The sequence below is a fragment of the Brienomyrus brachyistius genome, chromosome 17, assembly GCF_023856365.1.
Source record: "Brienomyrus brachyistius isolate T26 chromosome 17, BBRACH_0.4, whole genome shotgun sequence".
Taxonomy (NCBI): domain Eukaryota; kingdom Metazoa; phylum Chordata; class Actinopteri; order Osteoglossiformes; family Mormyridae; genus Brienomyrus; species Brienomyrus brachyistius.
In genome coordinates this window covers 3,984,867-3,999,999 of record NC_064549.1, presented here as the reverse complement: position 1 = coordinate 3,999,999, position 15,133 = coordinate 3,984,867, and the positions used below count along the sequence as shown (strand labels likewise).

General features: G+C 48.2%; 2 protein-coding genes across 2 annotated transcripts in view; one reads left to right on the top strand and one right to left on the bottom strand.

Moving 5' to 3' along the window:
• LOC125712245 (A disintegrin and metalloproteinase with thrombospondin motifs 8-like) overlaps nucleotides 1-8,687 on the bottom strand; it is a 28,466-nt gene extending 19,779 nt beyond the window's left edge. The window contains exon 1 of the mRNA XM_048982105.1: nucleotides 7,974-8,687. Within this exon, the coding sequence (XP_048838062.1) occupies nucleotides 7,974-7,988 (15 nt within the window). The 5' untranslated portion in view covers nucleotides 7,989-8,687. The remainder of the gene's footprint in view (nucleotides 1-7,973) is intronic.
• LOC125712247 (A disintegrin and metalloproteinase with thrombospondin motifs 15-like) lies at nucleotides 908-11,465 on the top strand. Its single transcript, XM_048982109.1, is given in 9 exon segments — nucleotides 908-2,084; nucleotides 7,115-7,247; nucleotides 7,332-7,499; nucleotides 8,682-8,965; nucleotides 9,063-9,240; nucleotides 9,322-9,497; nucleotides 9,621-9,796; nucleotides 9,878-10,172; nucleotides 10,174-11,465. Coding segments are annotated over 9 exon segments (2,829 nt in total). The 5' UTR covers nucleotides 908-1,124; the 3' UTR covers nucleotides 10,633-11,465.
• Nucleotides 11,466-15,133: the final 3,668 nt, after the last annotated feature.

Here is a 15,133-nt window from a genome sequence, read left to right as displayed (position 1 = left end):
GCCCTATTATTACATGCGCATGCACACCTGTGATCAGTACAGAACGCCCATGATAACAGAAAGAAGCACTTTACAGTGAAAATCAGCATAATGGCACAACTCTGTCTGTACTGTTGGCTTGAAAGCAAAGAGGACGCTTATCTTCACTGTAAAACTGTACTGTACTTATGATTTTATAATATAAACTAGTGGCGTTTAGGGTTATAGTGTATAACGGGAATCTACCTTTAGTCTTTAATACGTCTGAATATCTTCCCTTTTTACTGCTAATTAACTACTACCACCACCACTACTACCGCTACTGCTACTACCACCACTACTACTAATACCACCACCACCACCAATAATAATAATAATAATTCGTCTTAAAAAACAAAATAAAACGAAACATATATACGCACAATAGGTTTCATTTGCGCTGCCCTATCCTATGCCTCGTCAAGAATATTCAGTGGTCAGATATCCTAAACGGTTTCCTCAATTCATTTGACGTAAAGTTGGACATACTTGGAAATTAGACTGTTGTGTAGAACTACAAGCTGAATCCCTTGATATGCAAATATCATTAAAGGTATATGAGGTTATGAAAATACAGTTATACGGCTTCAGAAATCCAATGGTATAATTACAAATTTCAAATTCACTTGTATCTGAAATTTTGTGATTTATGTTATTCGGAAATAAAGTCGATTGTTTCATATAAGCATTTCAAAGTGGACACCCCCATGGAGAGGGTGGGCAGCCTGTTCCTCTTGTAACAAAGTGATAATATTGGCCGGGGACCAAAACATAAACCTAGAGGGATGACCAATGAGCTTTTTCAGTACCTCCCCAAAAACTCTGATTACACATCTTCAGTGTTTACACATGACGCAAAAGGATAAAAGCTGCAGAATCGGAGGCTCGGTTTAACAGACAGGTACAAGATGGAAACGGATAGCTTACTGGAGGTGTTTAGACTGAACGAAGTCACGGCTGCATTCCAGTAGGCTGTAGTGTCTTGGATAAATAATATTGCATGCACAGATCATATTACTTTTACCGGCACTGTCCAGCTATCAGATAAATATTTCCATATATTACGTGGAAGGTTTGTTGTATAATTGCATGGTCTCTGACGCAAAATGTTAATTTTTATTAGGAAACTTGTTATCTTGGACGCCCTTTTATGCGTCAAAGTGATCCTTTCGTTAGAAAGTGACATTTGTTATCCAGTTCGACTAGACCGCCAGTATTCTGCAAATCGTGTTTTCTTTAGCCAAGCGAAGGAAGCAAGAGAAGAGCCGGTTGCTATTAAATTAACCGCCTTCAACCAAGATTTTAATCTTCATCTGTTACCAGACAGCAGTTTCATTGCAGATACCCTGTCCTTATACAGCGACACTCCCGCATCCAATGCCGCTGTAAATCCTGATTTTAGTCGCTGCTTTTACTCGGGTGATGTCAATTCCGAGCCGGACTCGTACGCGGCTGTGAGTTTGTGCAAAGGCGTGCAGGGCGCTTTCGGATTCCAGGGGGTTGAATATTTCATCAGGCCGGTACAGGATGACACCGATCTATTACCTGGTAGCCCAGGAAGGGCGCATACAATACGCCGGCGGGAAAGATCTCATCAGAGCAGCAACTTTACCACCAGATGCCCAGTGGACACTCCTTTCAACAAAGATGTCTTCAAGTTTTTGGGAGAATATAAAATGGCAAAAGAACATCAAGCCGGGAACTTGACGAAAGGTGTTTTAAAAAATCTGAGCAGATCGAAACGATTTGCCTCCATACCCAGATATGTTGAGACCCTAGTCGTTGCGGACGAGTCCATGACTGAATTCCACGGTGACAATCTCAAACATTACGTCCTGACTCTGATGTCCGTGGCCGCCCAGCTGTACAAACACCCCAGCATCCTCAACGCTATCAACATAGTGGTCGTCAAGTTTATAGTCATTAATGAAGCCGACAAAGGACCCAAAGTTACAACTAACGCCGCTCTGACGTTGCGCAATTTCTGCACGTGGCAGAAAAAGTTAAATAAAAACAATGACAAGCATCACGAATACTGGGACACTGCCGTGTTATTCACCAGACAGGTAAGGGACGGTGCTTGGTTTAAACTTTAAACTAGTAAGTCACCAGATTTGCAGTTATATATCTGGCACGAACATAATTATTGCTGTAAAGTAAAAACGTAGCGTATATCAACAGAGTATATTTTCTTCTTAAAGCATCTGTTGTCGCTGAACGTAATTCTCTCCTTAATTGTATTAAATATTTCGGTGCGAGTACACCTGCTTACACAATAGCGCATATTGATGATCGGGCGGCGTGTTATTTGTGTACGCTTTGTTCTTTTGCTTTTGCTCTTTTTCCTCCAAAACATGGTGTAGATCGGCTCGATGTTTTGCTACTAAATCGACTGGGAAATAGTAATTGCTAGTATAACATCTAAGAAGCATAAAACGCTCGCAGAATAGAAGTGAAGTGTTTTATGGGGCTTAACGGATATAATCAGGCAGCCGAAACAGAGAACTGTTGCTTAGGATAACAAAGTCGTTTCCTGTCTTCCAAATCCAGCAGCTAGACAAATCGTGTGTGTATAGAAAGCAGTGCCAGAAATTTGCGGTGGTCTCCCCAAATCATCACGTGATTTCATTTTTATCCAAAGCATCCGGTATGGTTTTTAAGAAAGCCAGCTCGCCCGCTACTTTTGCCAGGCTGTATGTGACATATGTCTGGGGCACAGCCCGGACCACGGCAATCAGCGCAAAGACTCGAAACGCATGGAGGACAGTAGGAGAGCAGAATGTCAGTGTGCAGAAACGGAAAGTGAAAAAGAAGGATATGAACGGACAGGACATCTTAGTCAACGCAGGCTTGACATCACCTAATAATAATGACAAATTATGAAATCAAAAGAATTAAAAATGAAGATCCATCCATGCACCCATGAATGCATTCATCAGTACTATTAACGAGCGTATCACAGTAACATTTCTAAGCCCAGCAGGAGTTACACAGCTCACTGTTTTCCTGGGACTGTTTGCCTCAGGTGGGAGTGCTGCAGTGGAAGGACGCCATCTCTACACGCTTTTCCTATTTACAGCTGTGAGCCCTCAGTCCCACCCCATAGCTCACAGGGAGCCTGTTTCCTCTTACTGAGGCTGAAATCCCCATTTGGTGTGAGACCTCAGGTCTCACCTGTTAGCTCCCAGTCCATGTGACACTCCCTCCCACAAGTGCCTTGGCAGAGAATTCTTCTATTCCACTGTACTAAGGAGTGATGTGTAGGGACACCTTTTGATGTAGACTCTCTCTATATGAGGTCAGACATCACAGCAGAGAGTTAGTTGAAGCTGTATAGTTACCTATCGGTGTCTGAACCTAAAATCTAAAAGTAATGGTTCCATTTTTTCTGAGCAGTCTATGAAACCATGAAACCATTTAAACAATCACAGAAACCACATAACTAGTGATGGTCAAATGAAACTTTGGCTGAAGCCATTGGCTATATTTTTTGACCCAGTATATGGGGCTTGCTTTGGGGCCTGCTTTTGGGGCCTGCTTTGGGGCCTGCTTTGGGAACTGCTTTGAGCGTCGTTTTGAAGAGAGAGCACCAACTAATGGGATCAGAAGGTACAGCAAGTGGATCATGAAGCTTCATTTGGCCATTACTACAAATAACATATGGCTGAATGATTACTGGGGCAACTATGATTTGTCACCCCCTGGCTGCTGCAGATGGTATTGCAAAAAAAAAATCCTGCCCTCCTCCTTGGCAGGTAAGACCAAGCTGGGGCTGAATCTAAGCTTGAAGGAGAATCAGTCTGTCAGATGAAAATAACAGGGCTGACCTTTGTAATCAGAACAGGATTGCAGCCATCACCTAGGTTTGCATTGAAAAGCATAAGACCTGAAGTGTGTTTATGTCTTACAGACTAGAGACAAGCCTGCAGGGTGTAGAACTGCAGAAATGAAGGATTGGCATCATTACTACGCAGCAGTCAGGAGACAGCGCCTCTGCTGCTGTCAGCCTGTCCTCCTGGGGCCCAGAGCAAAAACGCAGGCCTGGCAGCCCAGCACCAAAGCAGATCTGACCCTTTGCCTTTAAGGGAGCCTCCCTCTGCTGCCACATACCTGCCTGCAGTAAGTGGCAGAGAGACGTGACACAGTTTAGGCAGATCTTCAGACATGATTTAATGTACTAATCTATATATTATGTAACATGATTAATAGTTACAGGAAACATACATACATCCCTTTGTCTAATGTTCAGAAAACACAATGATAAAAAACTACTTTGAAACTACTTATTTTTAATAAAATTTTTCACCAAGCGTAATTATTTGGGAATTTTAGAGTTGGTGTCTTGGTTTTGAAATGGAGCTGATGATAAAGGGTCTCGGAGAGATTAAAGGACAGCACTTCCTGTAATTATGTAGCACTTCCTGTAATTATGTAGCACTTCCTGTAATTATGAAGGACTTTGGGGAAATCGGTCGGACAATCTACTATGTGACTTTTAAAATCCTACATGAAATTTTCCAAATTATTAGTGCCATTTTTCTATGTACTTTGATTTCATGAAGCATATTTAGCAGCTTCTGTCTTCCGATTAAAGCACGTTTTTTGCATTTGCAACCAAACCTTTTCTCTTAGTGTAGCCTGTCAGTTTCAAAGGAGTAAAGCTGCCCAAAGAAACAACTTTTGCACCACTCAAGCTTTTCAGGGTTGTATTTTATTTGCTGTAAAAATAAGTGTGAATCCTAGTCAAAGGGGAGCTTAACATGAATAAATGTTAATTGCTTGACCAGCGTCGATCCCTGGCACTTTCCAGCACTCTGGAGCAGTTGCCAAAGTAAATCACATTGTGTCGTAACTTTCTACGTCACAATTTTTACGGGTTCTGCTGAGCTGAAACGGTCCTCGTTGAATTACACATGCAATTAGCATGGCGAGTCTTTCATGTTTGCCAAAAAAACAGTGATTTCATGCAGAATCAGCTGTCTGAGGTAAAGGGGGCCAGTTTGTAGAGTCACTGTCAGCTGTGGGGGACTGAACTACAACTTTTATAGAACTGCTTTATCCAAGGCATCCTCCTTTTATCTTCATGTACTTTGATGTTATTTGTAAAATTTGGCTTTGTTCTGGTGAATCATCTGGCTCTGTAACAGTCCCTCACTCCGTGTCTCACTGGATGGCTCCCCCCCCCCCCCCCCCCCACTCATAGATATGGCCGGGGAGGGGGCTTAAGTGAAACAAGCTGCTGGTATGAAGAAGGTCTGCAAATGGTGAAAAAAAAACCTGAGTCATAAGCTCAGTTGTTTTCTGCTCTTATTTTTAGATCAAGGTTACCAGTGACCCTTAGCTTACAGCTTACCACAGCAAACTCCGCCAGAAACTCCGCTTTGCAAGGGAAGACACCCGTAACTCAGGCGGGTCCATCAGTTACCCGTAACTAAGGCGGGTCCATCAGTTACCCGTAACTCAGGCGGGTCCATCAGTTACCCGTAACTCAGGCGGGTCCATCAGTTACCCGTAACTCAGGCGGGTCCAGCAGCTACCCGTAACTCAGGCGGGTCCATCAGTTACCCGTAACTCAGGCGGGTCCATCAGTTACCCGTAACTCAGGCGGGTCCAGCAGCTACCCGTAACTCAGGCGGGTCCAGCAGCTACCCGTAACTCAGGCGGGTCCATCAGTTACCCGAAACTCAGGCGGGTCCAGCAGCTACCCGTAACTCAGGCGGGTCCAGCAGCTACCCGTAACTCAGGCGGGTCCATCAGTTACCCGTAACTCAGGCGGGTCCAGCAGCTACCCGTAACTCAGGCGGGTCCAGCAGCTACCCGTAACTCAGGCGGGTCCAGCAGCTACCCGTAACTCAGGCGGGTCCAGCAGCTACCCGTAACTCAGGCGGGTCCATCAGTTACCCGTAACTCAGGCGGGTCCAGCAGCTACCCGTAACTCAGGCGGGTCCAGCAGCTACCCGTAACTCAGGCGGGTCCATCAGTTACTCGTAACTCAGGCGGGTCCATCAGTTACCCGTAACTCAGGCGGGTCCAGCAGCTACCCGTAACTCAGGCGGGTCCATCAGTTATCCGTAACTCAGGCGGGTCCAGCAGCTACCCGTAACTCAGGCGGGTCCATCAGTTACTCGTAACTCAGGCGGGTCCATCAGTTACCCGTAACTCAGGCGGGTCCATCAGTTACCCGTAACTCAGGCGGGTTCAGCAGCTACCCGTAACTCAGGCGGGTCCATCAGTTACCCGTAACTCAGGCGGGTCCATCAGTTACCCGTAACTCAGGCGGGTCCAGCAGCTACCCGTAACTCAGGCGGGTCCATCAGTTACCCGTAACTCAGGCGGGTCCATCAGTTATCCGTAACTCAGGCGGGTCCAGCAGTTACCCGTAACTCAGGCGGGTCCAGCAGCTACCCGTAACTCAGGCGGGTTCAGCAGCTACCCGTAACTCAGGCGGGTCCATCAGTTACCCGTAACTCAGGCGGGTCCAGCAGCTACCCGTAACTCAGGCGGGTTCAGCAGCTACCCGTAACTCAGGCGGGTCCATCAGTTACCCGTAACTCAGGCGGGTTCAGCAGCTACCCGTAACTCAGGCGGGTCCAGCAGCGACCCGTAACTCAGGCGGGTCCAGCAGCTACCCGTAACTCAGGCGGGTCCAGCAGCTACCCGTAACTCAGGCGGGTCCAGCATCTGTCGGCCTGCAAGTTTCCTTCCAGTAAATTCAAGTAAATTTAAATTTTCTTTGAAATTCAAATTTCTTTTCTTAGAAAAGTCTTCTTTCGGTCAGGAAAGATTTTGCATGGGACCCACCTGTCAGGTTGATCAGCTACATTATTTTCCTGGGGCACCTACATCATGCTGTCAACACCTCCATCAGATCCTAGGCGTCTGTGGTGTTTCCTCCTGGCAATGGCTGTCGGCCCTGGTGTGAGGTTGGCTCTCATCATTCTAGCTGAAATCGCTGACCAGATCAATTATTTTCCTAGAGGACCTTGCTGTTTACCTCAGCTCTGAGATCGTTCACATGTTGAAAAGAGCCAGAGCTCTGGTCCACAATTGGGTCTGTGGGCTACCTCTCACCACGGGTTTCGTTTGGTCCCCACAGAACCTGTGTGGTGCCACCACGTGCGACACACTGGGAATGGCGGACGTGGGCACCATGTGCGACCCCAGGAGGAGCTGCTCCGTCATTGAGGATGATGGACTGCCCTCGGCATTCACCACAGCACATGAGCTGGGTAGGTCACCCTTGTTGTGTCTGTTTGTGTTTATTACGTGAAGGAAAGGGTGTGACGGGATTTGACGACTGATTTCTTGCACAGGCCATGTCTTCAACATGCCCCATGACAACGCAAAGGCCTGCGAGGAGAACTTCGGCCAGCTGAAGGAGAATCACATGATGTCTCCCACACTCATCAAGATTGACCGCAACAAGCCATGGTCCGCCTGCAGCGCCGCCATCATTACTAACTTCCTGGACAGTGGCCACGGTCTGTCTGCCCCCCCGTGCTTATCTCTTTGCTGTCCTCTTTGTGCCTCTCCTACAAATTTTACTCATCGTCTACCTTCCCGTTTTTATACCACAGTAAAGTTAGACTATTACTTTCTGAAGCCACATATGTTTGACAGATCTGTTCAACTGGATACTCAGGAAAATTACTCACATCTTACAGCAGGTAGGCACAGGGGCATACTGAAGACAACCAAAAATTCAGTATTAGCATCACTACTCTGAAACAGGTCTTCATAGATGTTACATGTCATCTTAAACTGATCCCAATGTTCATGGGAACCTCTGAGAGAGCAACTTGGATGACTGAGATGGACTCAAGGATTCAAAGATTTGTTTGTCAGATGCAATATATACAGTCAGACCATAACCAGCAGTGAAATGCAAGGTTGCCATAAAAACGGTGACATCAGAAAGACGTATAAAGTAGAACCACAAAGTAGAACCACAGTACCTCCACTGTGTCCATTTGCGGTTGGCGTCTGCTGCAGTCCAGCTGTCAGCCGGTGTTATTTAGATCAGGATCTCTTCAGCATGGCTGTCTGGATAATAAACCGACATCAGCGTTCTGTACATTAGGCAGTGTTTAGCTTAATTTGCTTACAAAAAAATTAAAATAAACAATACTGAGGGAATGTCTGTGCACAGGTTCTACTTAGCTTTCAGGGTATTTTTATATGTGGCTGGCCTACCTGACTTTAAACATAATCCATCCGTCCATTTTCCAAACCGCTTATCCTTCCGGGTCGCGGGGGGGTCTGGAGCCTATCCTGGAAGCTATGGGCACGAGGCAGGGAACGACCCAGGACGGGGGTACGGGTAGCTGCTAGACTCGCCGGAGTTACGAATAGCACTTTTGGGGACACTGGTGATCTTTAATGAACTTTAACTGGTATTTTTTACTAATCTAGCAGCCTTACTATGACACTGAGAGTACTAACTCTAGTATCAGGTGTGCTGATTGATGAATGAAGTTTTTTCACATCACAGTCTGTGGGTGGTTGCCTTGCCTCACCTTGCACTCCTGATCTCCGTGGCCCTAACAGAGTGGATGGTTTGGGGATTTGATCTTGTTATCCAGTGCAGAGGGAGCCATAGGGTCACGCCCTCCTGCTCTCTCACTCCAGTCCCCCCACTGTCTGACGTTGGTCCCCTTTCCTAGGCGACTGCCTGCTGGACGTGCCAGTGAAGCCATTGGCGGTTCCTGATAGCCTGCCCGGCTCCAGCTATAGCCTCAGCCGGCAGTGTGAGCTGGCCTTCGGCGCTGGGTCCCAGCCCTGCCCGTACACGCAACACTGCGCTCGGCTCTGGTGCACCGGCCGCACCGGAGAGCAGCTTGTCTGCCAGACGCGTCACTTCCCCTGGGCTGACGGCACGTCCTGCGGCGACGGCGGTGTCTGTCTGCGGGGGGTGTGTGCTGATAAGCGGGACGCTTACAAGGCCCCGGTGAGAGTGATGGGGAAGGGTTACCCGTCCTTATACCTGTAAACCAATCAGCAAATTCACTGAGCGTTTGTGGGGGTGGGGTCTGCTTCATTTGCAGGTGGATGGAAAATGGGGCAAGTGGGGGGTGTATGGCCCGTGTTCCCGTACATGCGGCAGGGGGGTCCAGCTGGCCAGCAGGAACTGTGACAATCCCATTCCCACCAACGGGGGCAAGTACTGCCAGGGAACCCGAGTGAAATATCAGTTGTGCGAGCTGGAGCCCTGTCCTGAGACAGGTAGGAGGAGCCACCACACTCACATGACATGCTCAGTCAGACAGTATAATCTATGGGGTCTAACAGCACTGCCCTGTACAGGCAGGAGCTTCCGGGAAGAGCAGTGTGAGGCCTTCAACAGTATTAGCCTCAACACCAACCGGCTGACTCCCTCAGTGGTGTGGGTCCCCAAGTATTCGGGGGTCTCCCCCAAGGACAAATGCAAGCTTATCTGCAGAGCCAATGGGACAGGCTACTTCTACGTCCTCGCACCTAAGGTGACCTGGAGATAATTAGTAGTTAGCATTTTGCATTGGTGAAGTCGGTCACAGCAAGCAAAAACATGGCAGAAAAGGCTTTGTGCATGTCCTTAAGGAGTCCTCCTCACTACCTCATTGCAGGTGGTGGACGGGACGTCCTGCTCCCCAGGCTTGTCGGCTGTCTGCGTTCAGGGCAGATGCGTCAAGGCCGGCTGTGATGGGCAGCTCTCCTCTGACAAGAAGTTTGATAAGTGTGGTGTGTGCGGAGGGGATGGGCGCAGCTGCAGGAAGGTGTCAGGATTGTTCACTAAACCCACGTGAGATCCCCATCCGTCCGGTGTCTCCGCATGTTCCCTGCATTGCCCCCAGTGAGCTAAACTGCCACCTCTCTTTTCCAGGAATGGGTACAACTTCGTGGTAATGCTACCTGTTGGTGCTTCCAACATCGACATCCGGCAGCGAGGATACCGGGGCCTGGTGAATGACGATAACTACCTGGCAGTGCGGGACAGCCAGGGCCGCTACCTGCTCAACGGAAATTTTGTGGTGTCAGCCGGTGAGCGTGACGTGGCCGTTCGGGGGGGGCCGCTGCGCTATAGCGGCACTGCAGCAACGGCCGAGACTTTACGCGCCATCGGCCCCCTGCGCGAGCCACTGGCCGTGGAACTGCTCTCCGTGGGCAAGATGACGCCACCCCCGTGTCCGTTACTCCTTCTATCTGGCCAAGGAGAGCAAGGAGGACAAGGTGCTGAGGAAGGAGGGCTGGAGTTTGTCGCAGAACAATGTGCTGAGCAGCAGGGGGCACCAGCCATCCCCCTCACACAAGCAGGCCCTGGGGGCGTGGTCTGCGGGCCCCTGGGGGTCCTGTTCCGCCAGCTGTGGCGACGGCCTCCAGAAGCGGCTGGTTCGCTGCCTCGAGCCGACCGGCACCTGCGACCCAGCCTGGAAGCCTGATGCCATGCGGTCCTGTAGGGAGCCCTGCCCAGCCTGGGATGTGGGAGAGTGGTCGCCTTGCTCGCGAAGCTGTGGCAAAGGTTTCAAACGGCGCGTGCTGCGCTGCGTCTCCCGCACTGGCCACCTGCTGCACCGGGATCAGTGCACCAGCAGGAAGAAGCCGCAGGAGCTGGACTTCTGCATCGTCCAGCGCTGCTAAGCTCCACCTCCCCGGTGAGGCTCCGCCTCTGTCTCAGAGACACACTTCCTGTTCCTGTATACATGTGCATGTGTCTGCTGGCACCATGGGGCAGAAACAGGGGCAAGAAAGAAGAGGGGGGGTGACCCCCGTGGTTCATGATGCTGGAGTGATGCGACATCTACCTCTGACCAGGCATGAAAACACGTACGCACACGCAGGCGATAAAGACACATGCAGGTGTTTGTTTGGGTGACAGGCAGACTAAGAGTCAGTTTAAGTACTTAAACTGCTTGTTGGAACTTAAAATAGTCACTGGATTTACAGGGGACCCTTACCTTAGTCAGAAGAGCCATTGTTCACACTGGTCCCGGCGATGTCATCGTACTGCAAAAAAGTGTTTTCTCACTCTACCACACACCTAGCCTCCAGCTGCATGTGGGATCGTAGATGTTCATTCACGCACTGTGCAGCATATATTGTGGATTTGCGTTTCCGAGTTTAACGGCTATGTCTTTGAGAGGAACGCCATCCCCACATCCTGCTGTCTAGACCCTTCCTGTCATCTGTATAGTTTGTAGAAGTCCTGCAGTCCAGCTCTTCACCTGTATCTCGCTGTCCTCTTTGTTGTCTTCCATCTAAAAGATGGTTGCTGTATTACAGATGTCTTTGTGAAATTTTGTTTCGTGTGTCATTCTGCAAAAGCCAAGTCCTGTCTCAGCTATATTGTATACTGTGTATACATCCACTTAGCTGTGCAGAAATAAATCATGTAAATAACATTTTTTTTACTCATGATTTGTATTTTCTTTGATCTCAGAGTATTTATTCAAAATAAAGTCATTTAACACTGATTTCATTGTAGACTTCCTGTTCTCGGCATGTGATGTTGGTGTGATTACTGGAGAGTAGTTACCATGACACGATGATTTGCTCTTAGCTGTAATCATTTGAGGACTTCCTGTGTCAGTGGAGGAGCGGACTGTTCGACCTGAGGTCCATATATAAATCTCAGACAAGCAGATTGTTCTACCTGGGACCTACATTTCTTTCAGAGGGGTGAGAAATCCCACTTGAGTCCTACATATCTCTGCACGTTTTGTGGCTGATCAACACTTGCGTAAAACAAAAATCATTTGAGAAAGAAATTGCTCCAGCACTTGTAGCATGAAATTTTCCATCATTTTCTTAAAAATAAATTCATGCAAGACACCAGTATCTTTCCTAGTTCACCTTACATTAGATGTTCAGAGATCTGAATTAATATGGCTCAAAAATCAAGGCTGGAGGACACCCTGGATGGAATTACAAGCCAAGACTAAACATGGAAATGGAAAGCAGACCCTATAACCCTGGAGTACATCTACAACAGCAACAGCAAAGCTCTTTGTACCATGATGAGGCCACTGCAGTTACCACTGGGTGCTTGTATACCAAATGAAGTCACTACACGAATGGCAGTGGGTTCAGACGCTGCCGTCACCTTGCTGTGAAGGCCTTGGCCTAATAGAATAGAATAGAATAGAATAGAATAAACCTTTATTATCCCACGAATGAGAAATTTAGGTGTTACAGAGCTCTTGCACAAAAACGTAATATAGAACAATAGGAGCAGGTAGATACACAAAGATATAAATACAAATGTACAAAAGTTTTGGAAATAAATAAAGATGTACAGAGATATGTACAAAATGTACAGAGATATGTAGACAAGTGCGGGGGTGGGGTGGGGTGTGAATGATCCTGGTTACAGCATGTGATATGTCAGTTAAACATATATGAGTAAAAAATACTCACGCTAAACTGTTATAATGTCTGACAGCCGCTGGTAAGAATGACCTGCGGTAGCGCTCCTTCCTACACTGTGGGTGTAGAAGTCTATTGCTGAATGAGCTGCTCAGAGCTCGTACAGTCTCATGCAGGGGGTGGGAGGTGTTGTCCATAATGGATGTTAGCTTAGACCGCATCCTCTCATCCCCAACCTGCTCGATGGATTTCAGTGGGCAGCCCAGGACAGAGCTGGCCCTCTTCACCAGTTTCTCCAATTTCCCCCTGTTCCTCTCTGCAATTCCACCACACCAGCAGACCACAGCATAAAAGATAGCAGATGCTACCACAGTGTCATAGAAGGACCTTAAGAGAGTCCTGTTCACCCCAAAGGATCTTAGCCGCCTAAGCAGGTGAAGACGACTTAGACCCTTTTTGTAAACTGCCTCAGTGTTTGTAGACCAGTCCAGTTTGTTGTTTAGGTGAACACCCAGGAATTTGTACTCCTTCACCGTTTCAATGTCCAGACCCTGGATGTTCACCGGTGTAGTAGGAGAAGACTTCTTGCTGAAGTCAATCACCAGTTCCTTCGTCTTGCTGGCATTAATATGAAGATGGTTCAGTTCACACCAGCTGACAAAGCGATCGATGACCCCCCTGTATTCCAGCTCGTTCCCCTCTGACACCCGACCAACAATGGCAGTGTCGTCTGAAAACTTCTGTAGATGGCAAGTGTCCGTGTTGTAATTGAAGTCCGCAGTGTATAGGGTGAAGAGAAAAGGGGCGAGTACTGTTCCTTGTGGGGCCCCCGTGCTACAGACTACCACCTCAGACACACAGTCCCGGAGTCTCACATACTGGGGTCTCCTGGTGAGGTAGTCCGTAATCCACGCAGACAACTGATGGTCCACTCCCGCTCCCTCTAACTTCCCCCTCAGCACTGAGGGCCGGATTGTATTGAAGGCACTTGAGAAGTCAAAGAACATGACTCTCACAGTGCTCCTAGCCGTCTCTAGGTGAGAGAAGGCCCGATGCAGCAGGTAGATGACAGCGTCATCCACCCCGATGTTCGGCTGGTAGGCAAATTGCAGCGGGTCCAGATCCCTCCTGACTAGCGGACGAAGGTGGTGAAGTACAATCCTCTCCATGGTCTTCATCAGGTGTGAAGTCAGGGCAACAGGTCTGAAGTGGTTCAGCTCCTTGGGGTGCGTTGTCTTTGGGACCGGCACCACGCAGGACGTCTTCCACAGAACGGGGACCCTCTCCAGACTGAGACTGAGGTTAAAGATGTATGTGATGACCTGGCACAGTTGACCTGCGCAGTCCCTCAACAGTCTGGAGCTGATTCCATCTGGACCTGCGGCCTTCCTGGTTTTCATCTTCATCAGCTGACTCCGCACCTGGTCAGTTGTGATGGAGAGGCCACAGTGTAGGTTGTGGGTGGGTGACTCCTGCTGAACGGCATGGGGGGGAGGGGCAGTAAGGCCGTTGGGGGACAAAGGGGGCAGATGAGGTGCCGCCAATATCCCCGGTGCTGTGACTACTGTGGGGGGTTGCAGGGAGGTGTGAAGGAGGTGTGATGAGCTCTGGTGGATAGGGGGGGGTTGGGCTACTGAGTCAAACCTGTTAAAGAACTGGTTCAATCTATTAGCCCAATCCTGGTCGCCAGACTCCGGATCCCCTCCACTCGCCTTGCTCCGTCCGGTGATGATATTAAGTCCCTTCCACACCCCTCTTGTGTTGCTCTGCTGGAGCTGCTCCTCCAGCTTCCTCTTGTATCTGTTCTTTCCCCGCCTTATCTCTCTCCTTAGCTCCTTCTGGACTTTCCTAATTTCCTCTCGTTCTCCGGATCTGAAAGCGCTCCTTTTTTGCTCCAGCAGAGTCCTCAGGTCTGGAGTCAGCCATGGTTTGTTGTTGGAGTAACACCGTACTTTCCTAGTCGGTACAGTGTTATCCATGCAGAAGGTGATATAATCTGTTATGCAGGCCGTCAGACTGTCAATGTCCTCCCCGTGTGGGCTGCATAGCACCTCCCAGTCTGTGGTTTGGAAGCAATCTGGCTGCTGCTGGTAAACTTTATGACGTCAGTGTCGTGTAAATTTGTGGAGACCCGAACCAGCTTCATGGGGGGAATTAGTTTTCAAAAAAACAGACACACAAAAGTTTTCAGCAGAACTTCACAAAACAATAACTGTATTAATGGCCTGTGAAAGTAAATTGGAGTTTGATTTATCGCCAGTTCTTGCTGTTTTATAAGGTACCACTAACCCAAATGGTCAGGTAATTATTTCCTTTTTGGTAATAAAAATAAGTAAAATCATCCCTGGACGGATATTGGATGGTGGCGATGCAGACTGCGGAGTGATCCTGTGGTCTGATTCTGACCCCTAAGTGAGCCCTGGGGAAGAGGCTATATGAGTTCTGCTTCTATTTGCTGAAAGTCAATAAATCAGCAACATGGCTGCAATTATAGTTCCAGGTCAGGGCTGGTGCAATGAGATGCTTTCGAGGAAAAACACGATGAAGTAATCCGTTCATCTAGGGGCAATTGCCAGAGAGGGGGCTAATGACCAGGTCAGGTGACCAAAAATGACAGTCCTTCAATCCAGCTAATTAACTTAAGGGGCTTACAAGGTAAAAACCCAGGAATAGAATCTATTTGTTCACCAAGAAAATATTTCACCAGTATAGTTAGTTAGCTCTTAGTTACAGAAATCCCCATAAGAAATTCACATATATTGCAGATGATGAATAG